This window comes from Indicator indicator, chromosome 18 (genome assembly GCF_027791375.1).
Source record: "Indicator indicator isolate 239-I01 chromosome 18, UM_Iind_1.1, whole genome shotgun sequence".
Taxonomy (NCBI): domain Eukaryota; kingdom Metazoa; phylum Chordata; class Aves; order Piciformes; family Indicatoridae; genus Indicator; species Indicator indicator.
Genome location: NC_072027.1, coordinates 20496979 through 20507722, shown reverse-complemented (window position 1 = coordinate 20507722; position 10744 = coordinate 20496979). Strand labels below are relative to the sequence as shown.

The window sequence follows — 10744 nt, the reverse complement described above, 5'->3', positions numbered from 1 at the left end:
GCTGGAGGCACCTTCAGCAAGGTTGCTGTTGGCACCAAGCTGTGTGGTGCAGCTGATGTGGTCCAGGGAAGAGATGGCAGCAGAGGGTCCTGGACAGGCTGGAGAGGTGAGCCCTTGAGGTTCAACAAGGCCAAGGTCCTGTACCTGGGCTGGGGCACCTGCTGGGAGCAATCCAGGCTGGGGCTGAAGGGCTAGAGAGCAGCCCTGGGGAGAAGGACTTAGCGATGCAAAGCTGGACAGGAGCCAGCACTGAGCACTGCCAGGCCAGAGCCAGCCTGTCCTGGGCTGATCCCCAGCAGGCTGGGCAGCAGGGGCAGGGAGGGCATTCTGCCCCCCTGCAGAGCTGAGGCGGCTGTGGAGTCCTCAGCACAGACAGGGACCTACTGCAGCAGGGCCAGCGGAGGCCACAGCAGTGCTGGGAGGGGGGAGAGGATTGGGGTGGTTCAGCTTGGAGAGGAGAAGGCTGCAGGGAGACCTGGTGGCCTTTCAGTGCTTAAAGAAGGCCTGAAGGAAAGCTGGGGAGGGACTTTATCAGGGAGTGTAGTGGCAGGACAAGGGGTGATGGTCTGACACTAAAAGAGGGAGATACATGTTAGAAGGAAGATATTCTGCACTGTGAAGGTGCTGAGAGCCTGGCCCAGGCTTCCCAGAGGGATGGGAGCTGCCCAGACGGATGGGAGCTGCCCCCTCCCTGAAACTATTGCAGGTGAGGTTGTTCGGGGCTCTGAGCACCTTGCTCTAGCTGCAGCTGTCCCTGCTGGCTGCAGGGGGGTGGACTGCCTGAGCTTTAAAGATCTTTTCCATCCCAGCCCATTCGGTGAGTTGCATGGCCTGGAGCTGGGTAGGAGATGGGAGCAGCGATCATCATCCCTGCCAGCACAAGGGTGGGTGCAGTGCTGCCAGCACCGGCGAATGCTCATCCCCCCGGTGCACGGCCAGCGGCAGGGAGCTGAGGCTCTGACGCACAAAGGGAGCTTGCTGGTGGCCCCTGTGCAGGACCTCAAAGTGCTCTGCCAGTGCCAGGCTGATCCCTGGCAGCCGCCTGTGCTGGGAGGGAGGAGGCGTCGCTGTCCCCTGGAAAACCAGGGGAAAAGAAACAAGGTGGCAGAGACGAGCCGCGGGCACCGTTTTGGGCCTGTGGGAACCGAACCGGCGGAAATTAGGGTCCCAGGGGCTTGAAGAGCAACGACACAACCGCTGCGCCACGGCGGGGCCTCCGCGACCGCGCGTCCGGCCAGCGCCGGGCGGGGCGGGGCTATGCAAACGACGGGGCGTGGTTATGAGACACGAGCGTGGCCGCCATGGCGGAGCCGGAGGAGGTGAGCGCGCGTGGGGGCAGCGCGGCCCCGCCGCTCGCCCCGGCCCCGCCGCTCGCCCGGCCCCGGCCCCGGCCCCGCCGTTCCCACCGGCCTCACCGCTCGCCCCGGCCCCGGCCCCGGCCCCGGCCCCGGCCCTTCTCCCACCGGCCCCGGCCCCGGCCCCGCTCCCACCGGCCCCACCGCTCCCACCGGCCCCGGCCCCTCTCCCACCGGCCCCGGCCCCGCTCCCACCGGCCCCACTCTTCTCCAGGAATCCTCGGAGCCAGAGACGAGAGCGCCCCGGCTGCGGGACACCCCCGAAGATATCTGCTTCGAGGCCACAGCCAACGCCATCGCCCTGCACCCGGCCCGCCCGCTGCTGGCGGCGGGGGACGTCGACGGCGACGTCTACCTGTGAGTGTGGCCGGGCTTGGGGAGGTGTTCCGGGTGTGGGATCCGCTGAGCACCAGCCGCTGGGGCTCCCCGTCCCTCCGGGTGAGGCTGACCTGGAGCCGGCAGGTACTCGTACTCCTGCACCGAGGGGGAGAACCGGCAGCTCTGGTCGTCGGGGCATCACCTCAAGTCGTGCCGGGATGTGGCCTTCTCGCAGGACGGGCAGAGTGAGTGCGGGGGGCATGGGGTAGCATGGGGGCGTGTCGAGGGACACCGGAGCTGGGGGTGCTGAGGCTCCTCTCCAGAGCTTTTCACCGTTTCCAAGGACAAGTCCATCCATCTCCTGACGGTGGAGGAGGGACGGCTGGAAACGCGCTTCCCCAAGGCCCATGGGTAGGTCTGGGGGGGACTTTTCCCTGGCACCCACTGCTGGGCCAGCAGCCTCTTCCCTCCCCCAGGGAGGCAGAGGCCAGAACATCATCCTCCAGGCTCTGGAGGTGGTCGCTGTGGCAGTTCCAGTGTGGGGCTGGGGTCTCCACAGCTCGGCCCTCAACTGCGTGCTGCCCATCGACCCCCACGTCTTTGCCACGGGCGATGACAACGGGGGACTGAAGGTGTGGGACCTGCGGAAGGGAGACTCCATCCTGGAGGCCCAGCAGCAGGAGGAGTACATCAGTGCCATGGCCGTGGATGGCAACGGGAAGATGCTGCTGACCGCCAGGTACCGGAGGTGCCGTGGCACTGGGGACAGCTCTCCGTGGCTTGGGGGCATGTCCTGCACCGTGTGCCCCCCTCATGACGTGCCCCTTCCACCTCCCACAGCGGTGATGGCACCCTGGGCGTCTTCAACATGAAGAGGAAACGCTTTGAGCTGCTCTCAGAGCCCCAGAACGGAGACCTGACCTCTGTCGTGCTGCTGAAGGTGAGCGCCAGGCCCTGCCCCAGATCCCTCTCCAGGCCCCGGGGTTCCCTGCTGCGCCTTACTGTGCTCCATGCTGCCCAGCGGGGCAGGAAGGTGGCCTGTGGCTCCAGTGAGGGCACCATCTACCTCTTCAACTGGGACGGCTTCGGGGCCGCCAGCGACCGCTTCGCACTCAGGGCAGAGTCCGTCGACTGCATGGTGCCCGTCACGGACAGCATCGTCTGCGTGGGCTCCCTGGATGGAGTCATCAGGTCAGAGCCACGGGGTGAGGTGGGGAGGGCCTGAGACAAGATCTGCCTGAGTTATGGACAAGCTGTGGCAGAACCTGCCCAGCCTCAACAAGGCCAAGGGCAAGGTCCTGTGCCAGGGCTGGGGGCAGCCCCAGGTAGCAATACAGGCTGGGGATGAAGGGCTGGAGAGCAGCCCAGGGGAGAAGGACTTGGGGGTGCTGGAGATCAGCCAGCACTGAGTGTTGCCAGCTCAGAGCCAGCCCTGCCCTGGGCTGATCCCCAGCAGTGTGGGCAGCAGGGGCAGGGAGGGGATTCTGCCCCTCTGCTGTGCTCTGCTGAGACCTCCCCTGCAGTGCTGGGGCAGCTCTGGAGCCCTCAGCACAGCACAGACAGGGACCTGGTGGAGCAGGGCCAGGGAGGCCACAGCAATGCTGGCAGGGCTGGAAGCCCTCTGCTGGGAGAGTTGGGCTTGTGCAGCCCGGGATAGACCAGGCTCCAGGAACACCTTCTGGTGGCATTTCAGTGCTTACAGAGCGCCTACAGGAAAACTGGGGAGGGACTCTCTCAGGGACTGTAGTGGTAGGACAAAGGGTGATGGTTTGAAACTAAAAGTAGCCTCCTGGTAGCCTTTCAGTGCTTCAAGAGCTGAGGACAGTATGGAGCAGGGTCTGTTGTGACAGGCCAAGGGGCAATGGTTTGAACTGGAAGAGGGACATTCAGAGTGGAGAAAAGGGAGAAATGTTTGACGCTGAGGGTGGGGGGAGCCTGGCCCAGGCTGCCCAGGGAGGTGGGAGCTGCCCCATGGCAGGTGAGGTTGTCTGGGGCTCTGAGCAGCCTGCTCCAGCTGCAGCTGTCCCTGCTGACAAAGCTGTAAGGTCCCTTCCAGCTCATTCTATGGTTGAACACCGGAGCAGGTGGGCTTGTGGAGGCCCCTGCAGGGCCCTCACTGCCCTTGTCCCGTCCCAGGGCGGTGAACGTCCTGCCGAACCGTGTGCTGGGCTGTGTGGGGCAGCACCTCGGCGAGCCCATCGAGCAGCTGGCAGTGGCGCCGGGCGGGCAGCTCCTGGCCAGCTGCGCCCACGACCAGAAGGTGAAGTTTTGGGACATCTCGGCGCTGGGGGGGATGGTGGTGGACGACTACCGCAAGAAGAAGAAGAAGGGGGTCCCGCTGCGGGCCCTCAGCGGCAAGGCGTTGGGCAGCGGCGAGGACTTCTTCGCCGATCTGCGGGACGAGGCCGAGCCGGAGGCGGCTGCGGGGAGCGACAGCGACGATAGCGACTGAGGGAGCGGCGCCAGGCAGGGCCTGGCCGCGACCTTCCCTCAGAGCGCGCTTCCGGGGTAGGATTCGACTCGATTGGGCGGTGCTGGCACCAGCCCCGGAGCCTGATTGGCTGCCGGCGGTGCCACTCCTGGGCGTAGGCGGGTTCTTAAAGGGACACGACAGCCGCCGGGGCGCCTGGCAGGAGGCCGGCAGCGCTTGTGGGGCGCAGCGGGCAGCCTTGGGGTGGCCCAGGGCTCGGGGGGGGGAGCCTAACATGGGAGGGACCTGGGGGGAGGGGCAGGAGGTTGGGGGGGGGTCTTGGGGAGTGAGGATTTGGCTTTGGGGGTCCTTATGGAGAGGAGCATGGGGAGGGGATGTGACTGAGGGCTGCTGGGGGGGGCAGGGGCAGTCCAGGGCTCCTCTGGGATGGGGATTGGGCCGGTGGGCCCTAGGGAGGAGGATTTGAGGGCTGTGGGGTGTGATTGGGGGGTTCTGGTATGGAGGGGGGTTCAGGGGTGGGGGAGCATGGCCGGGGGTCTGTGGTGAAGGGGTTGTGGGGGGCTCACATCAGTGGGAAGCAGCTTACTGGGGTCACTGGTGAGGGACTGCAGGGTGGGGTGGTGTGACTGGGGGGTCTCAGAGGTGTCCGGGGTGGATGTGGCTGTGGGGTACATTTGGGGGGGGAGGGGGAAGGGGGCTGGAGTTGTGACTGAGGGTCCCTGGTGTGGTGGGGGCAGGGGGATGTCCAGGGGTGGGGGGTCAGTGTGTAGGGGGGTCTCTGGTGGAAGGGTTTGGGGCAGGGGTGGGAGGTGTCATGAGTGAGGATCCCTGATGGATGGCATGGGGGTGTCTCTGATAGGGGGTTGGGGGCCCGTGGTACCCCAGGGTGGGGGTTGGCCATGGCTGGGGTTTGCTGATGCATCTGGGGGGCTTGGGGAGGGGTGAGAGGCAGGAGGTTCTTGGAGGAGAGTGGGTCTGCCCTGGGTGGGCCTGGCCTGGGCAATCAGCTCCATCCCTTTCCTGGAGACGTCGCTGGCCCCCACTGCCTATTAATGAATCATTAATTAATTAGCCATCAGCTCTACTGCAAATAAACCCAGTGCCTTTCACTTCCCAGTGCCTCCTGCCCGTGGCTTGGCACCCCTGGCACGTGCTGCAGGGTGCTGGGGGACACAGGGGGTGGCAGTGCAGAGGGCACCCTGTGCCTGGCTGTCCTGACCTGCAGCTGGTGCGAGGAGGGAACTGGGCTGGGCTGGGGCAGAGCTGCAGGCACTAGACTGGACCCTCCTGCACAGGGTGGTTGGTGGCTTCAGGACACTGCAGGCAGCACAGATGAGGACAGGGGACCAGCACCACCTTCTCCTGCCAGGAAGGGGGCATCTGCACCCTGGCAGTGCCCTGGCCAGATGCAGCTCCTCAGCCATGGCACACGGGGAGCAGTGCGCTGGGCTGGGGAGCCAGATGTGCCCAGTGCCTGGAATGCTGGAACCAGCTCTGGAGTCTCAGCACAGACAGCAACCTGCTGGAGCGGGGCCGGGGGAGGCCACAGCCATGCTGGCAGGGCTGGGAGTGAGGCCAAGCTGGCAGAGTTGGGGTTGTTCAAAATGGAGAAGAGAAGGCTCCAGGGAGAGCTTCTGGTGGCCCTTCAGTGCCCAAAGGGGTTGAGCAGAAAGCTGGGGATGGAGTTTTGAGCAGAGGCTGAGGTGCAGGACAAGGGGGGGTGGTTTGAACTCAGGAAGGGAGAGATGTTTGGCACTGAGGGTAGGGAGAGCCTGGGCCAGGTTGCCCAGAGGTAGGAGCTGCCCCATGCCTGGCACCACTGCAGGTCAGGTTGTTTGGGTCTCTGAGCACCCTGCTCCAGCTGGAGATGTCCCTGCTGGCTGCAGGTTGGACTGGATGAGCTCTGAAGGTCCCTTCCAAGCAAGCCCTTCTGTGATTTGATGATCTCCTGCTGAGGCTCTGGCTGCAGCAGGGAGGTCACCACCAGCACCCAGCTCTCATGCCCGGGCACCAGACCCTGCTCTCTCCCCTCCCTCACAGCCCAGCCCTGAGTGGCATCACCATGGGTCAAGAAGGACATGGGCACAAAAGATGCCATGACCAGGTTGGTGCTTTCCAGGCTACTTTAATCCCAAATGAACAGTGTGGACCTCCCAGCCCTGAGGAGCCATTCGTGGACCCCATGGCTGCTTCCCCACAGCCTCCCAGGGCCCACAGGGCCTCCCCCTGCTCCACCACCCCATGGAGCATCCTCCTTCACCAGGGCTGTCCCCAGGAGTGGCCTCCTCCACCTCTGAGGCTGTTCATCAAGAACCAGGCATGCCAGTGGAGGGGAGATGATCCCCTGGTGAGCTCAGGCAGCCTCATGTCCCCTCCCCCTCCCCAGCCAAGGCTGCCACTGTCTCCAACAGCTGCTGCCTCTGCTGAGACCTCCACCAGGCCCTCCACTGCAGCAGAGCAACCTGCTCCACAAAACAGCTAGGAGCTGCTCCTCCAACCACCAACTGGGAGCTGCTCCTCCAACCACCAACTGGGAGCTGCTCCTCCAACCACCAACTGGGAGCTGCTCCTCCAACCACCAACTGGGAGCTGCTCCTCCAACCACCAACTGGGAGCTGCTCCTCCAACCACCAACTGGGAGCTGCTCCTCCAACCACCAACTGGGAGCTGCTCCTCCAACCACCAACTGGGAGCTGCTCCTCCAACCACCAACTGGGAGCTGCTCCTCCAACCACCAACTGGGAGCTGCTCCTCCAACCACCAACTGGGAGCTGCTCCACCAACAACCAACTGGGAGCTGCTCCTCCAACAACCAACTGGGAGCTGCTCCACCAACAACCAACTGGGAGCTGCTCCTCCAACAACCAACTGGGAGCTGCTCCACCAACCACCAACAACCAACTGGGAGCTGCTCCTCCAACCACCAACTGGGAGCTGCTCCTCCAACCACCAACTGGGAGCTGCTCCTCCAACAACCAACTGGGAGCTGCTCCTCCAACCACCAACAACCAACTGGGAGCTGCTCCTCCAACCACCAACAACCAACTGGGAGCTGCTCCTCCAACCACCAACTGGGAGCTGCTCCTCCAACCACCAACTGGGAGCTGCTCCTCCAACCACCAACTGGGAGCTGCTCCTCCAACCACCAACTGGGAGCTGCTCCTCCAACCACCAACTAACTGGGAAGTGCTCCATCAACTAACTGGGAGCTACTCCAACAACAAACTGGGAAGTGCTCCATCAACAACCAACTGGGAGCTGCTCCACCAACCAACTGGGAGCTGCTCCATCAACCAACTGGGAGCTGCTCCAACAACCAACTGGGAGCTGCTCCAACAACCAACTGGGAGCTGCTCCAACAACCAACTGGGAGATGCTCCAACAACCAACTGGGAGATGCTACAACTGGGCAGGTGAAGCTACATCCCCAAAAAACTGGAACTGTGCCCAAGAGCTGTCTGGGCACAGGGCAGGTGTGCCAGGGCAGGTGTGCCAGGGCAGGCCACCAGCCCTGCTCTCCAGGGGCAGCTCTCCAAACAAAGCCAAAGGAACTCAAAGCAGAACTGGGACAGGAGCAGGACCCCAGCAGGGCTCTGGGCAGTGCTGGTAGCTCAGGCTCCAGGTGTGCTTGGGGCAGAGGCTGCCTACATCAGCTGGCACCCTGCAGAGGAGAGGAAGCAGTCAGGTGGGCAGCAGCACTCCAAAGCCCTCCCCTCCTGCTTCCAACCTTGGAGCTCAGAGCTGCTGGAGGCATGGCTGGGGGGGATGTGAGGGTGCCTGGCAGGCAGGGCCCCACCAGTGCTGGAAGCACCACAGCTTCCCTCCCAGACTTTGGGACGGGCAGGGGGCTTGGCACCAACCCTGAGGGAGGACTCACCCAGTCTCTGGAGAAGGTGCAGTGCCACGGCCACTTTGGCCTGCTTGTGCCCGCTGCTGCCAGGCCTGTCCTGCCACACCCACACGAAGCCACTGAAGGCCAAGGGGCACCCTGGGATGGCCACTTGGCACCAGAACCGCAGCCACCCGCTGGGGGCCACCTGGACACACTTGGTGAGGAACAGAGGGGTGCCCAGGCGCCACCTCTGGCACAAGGTGTTGAGCCGGGCCAGGGCATCACGGGGCACCGGCGCCAAGGGCACTGCAGCCAAGGGCACCGCCGGGCACTCAGCCTCCTGCTCCTGCCCGGGCGCTGCGCTCTCCTCACACGACTGCAGCCTCTGCTTCAGGTCACTCTTCAGCCAGTCCACGTTCATCTCCATGCCCACCAGCCTCGGGTTCCCTAGGGCACACCAGTGGCACCTGGCAGGAGCTGGCAGTGCACCAGCCCCCACTCACCTCACCCCCTGCTCACCCCCACCCCCAGCAGCTGCCCAGGGACCCCATGGCTGGTGTGACCCCAGGGGTGCTGGGACCCTCACCCACAGTATGCAAACTGCTGGGGTCCTCCCCCTGCCTCCACAGCCACCCCACAGCTGCTTCTCCACCTCCTTTCGCTACCACGATGGGCTCAGGGCTGCTGAGCTCAGGGGGCTTTAGGGACAGATGTGAAGATGGCAAAGCCAAAAGCTTCTCAGCTGGGGCAGAAACAGCTGCAGAGCAGGACTTTGGAGGCTCTGCTCAGAGATCTGAGCAACATCAGAGGGCACTACCATCAGTAGGGTTTCATCACTTGATGAAAGCTCAGGATGCCCTGGGCTGGTCCTAGGGATGCTTCTGCTCCAAGCATCTGCCCCCATCCGCCACTAGGTCTGCACAAGGACTGCTGGGGAGCAACACCAGGGAGGAGAGCTGCCTCCCATGGGACAGAGGCAAGGGATGAGGCTGAAGCCACCTGGCAGCTGAGCCTGGAGATGTGATCACTGCTTCCTGAGAGGCACCAGGAAGACTGCTTGAGAGAGTCCAGCCCAGAGTCCCAGAGCTGCTGCAGGCAGTGGAACGTCTCCTGTGAGGCCAGGCTGAGGGAGCTGGGGCTTGGAGCTTGGAGCAGAGGAGCCTGAGGGCTGCCCTCATTGCTGGGGATAAAGATGTGCAGGGCTGGAGCCAGGCTCTGCTCAGGGATGGCCAAGGACAGCACAAGGGGCACTGGGGGCAAGCTGGAGAAGAGGAGGTGCCAGGGGAACAGGAGGGAAAACTTCGTCCCTGTGAGGGTGCCAGAGCCTAGAGCAGGCTGCCCAGAGAGGTTGTGGAGTCTCCTGCTCTGGAGCCTTTCCAGCCCCATCTGGCTGTGTTCTGTGTGCCCTGCCCTGGGTGCTCCTGCTCTGGCTGGGGGCTGGGCTGGATGATCTCTGGAGGTCCCTTCCAACCCCTTGAACATTCTGTGCTCATCCCAAGCAGCACCCACATCTCTCCAGCCTCCCCCTGGCCCTTACCTTCCACGAGGGTTTTCTTGGCCATGGCAGCGGCGTGGTGCGAGCTGTACCTGAGCAGCGCCAGCTGGCACCGCTCCCGGAAGGGGCTGGGGTAGAGGGCGACGCTCAGGAGCCCCTGGGTGAGCCTGCGCAGCGCAGCCTCCAGCTGGGGGCGCCCCAGCGCGGGGCCCAGCCCGTCCAGGCTGAGCTCGCACTTCTCGGTGCTGCGGCACACCAGGATGGCGCAGCCCCGGCGCACCTCGCGGTTGTGCAGGGTGGCGATGGCCTGGCTGGCGCCGCGCCGGGAGCTGTACCTGGCGTAGGCGAAGCCGCGGTTGAGGCCGCTGAAGGTCATCATCAGGCGGAACTCGTAGAGCTTGCCCACGCTCTGGAAGAGGGGGATCAGCTCGTGCTCGTACATGTCCTGCGGCAGCCTCCCGATGAACACCTCGGAGCCGGCGCGCGGGGGGCTGCCCACCCAGCCTGCGGGGAACGTGCGGGAGAACGGAGACCCCGGCTCAGCCCCGCGCCCGCCGGGCAAGCCCTGCCCGCCCTGCTCCCGCGGCGCCCAGAGGCTCTCCAGACCTACCCGGCGGGGGCCCTCCGTAGCGCCGCTGCCCGTTGATCTGCACCAGGGTGATGCCAGTCGCCTTGGCCCAGGCAAGCAGGGCCACCTTGTTGGCCTGGTTGATAGTGTTGGGCCACAGCTGAGGGGGAAGATGGGCACAGAGTGGGTTGGGTGGGAAGAGAGCTTAAAGATCATCCAGTTCCAACCCAGTGATGGTGGTGCCTGTCTGGGCAAAGAGGGTTCCCAGCCTCCCAGCTGGGGACATCCTAACTCCACGAAGTAGCCCGAGATGGTCACAGAGTGGGATGGGAAGGGTTGGGAGGGAGCGCAGAGATCCCAACCCAGTGATGCTGATTCTTGCCTGGGCAAAGAGGGTTTGCAGCCTCCCAGCTGGGCACATCCCAACTCCATGCAGCAGCTGCAAGGCCTAGCACCAGAAAGTGGAGAAGGAAATGCTGAACCCCTGCACCCTCAGGGAGCTTGAGGACCCTCTCAGCACTGCACACCCCAGGGACCACCCACGCTGCGTGCTCCACAAGGCTCAAGCCAACAGCTTCAGCAGAACACAGGGACCCCAGCAGCTCCTCCAGGGACACCTGCAAGGCCAAGCCACGACAGGCAGCACATGGCCGGTGCTGCAAGAGGGGTCTGAGCCAAGTGACCCATCACGGCACCACATGCCAGGCAGGCTGGCACCCCGAAAAGCCAACACTCTTCAACCAGC

At 64.3% G+C, this 10744-nt stretch overlaps 2 protein-coding genes across 2 annotated transcripts; one reads left to right on the top strand and one right to left on the bottom strand.

Moving 5' to 3' along the window:
* Positions 1 to 1301: 1301 nt before the first annotated feature.
* On the top strand, positions 1302 to 4125 carry WDR55 (WD repeat domain 55). The gene is made up of 8 exons (XM_054389015.1): positions 1302 to 1319; positions 1570 to 1712; positions 1818 to 1918; positions 1997 to 2084; positions 2233 to 2412; positions 2514 to 2613; positions 2695 to 2864; positions 3810 to 4125. Exons 1-8 carry the CDS (start codon positions 1302 to 1304, stop codon positions 4123 to 4125), a joined length of 1116 nt encoding a protein of 371 aa, XP_054244990.1.
* A 38-nt stretch (positions 4126 to 4163) lies between these two features.
* DND1 (DND microRNA-mediated repression inhibitor 1) lies at positions 4164 to 10165 on the bottom strand (the record flags this gene model as incomplete). Its single annotated transcript, XM_054389014.1, has 4 exons — positions 4164 to 4373; positions 7965 to 8383; positions 9474 to 9935; positions 10042 to 10165. Coding segments are annotated over 4 exons (1215 nt in total), but the record flags the coding sequence as incomplete, so codon positions are not given.
* Positions 10166 to 10744: the final 579 nt, after the last annotated feature.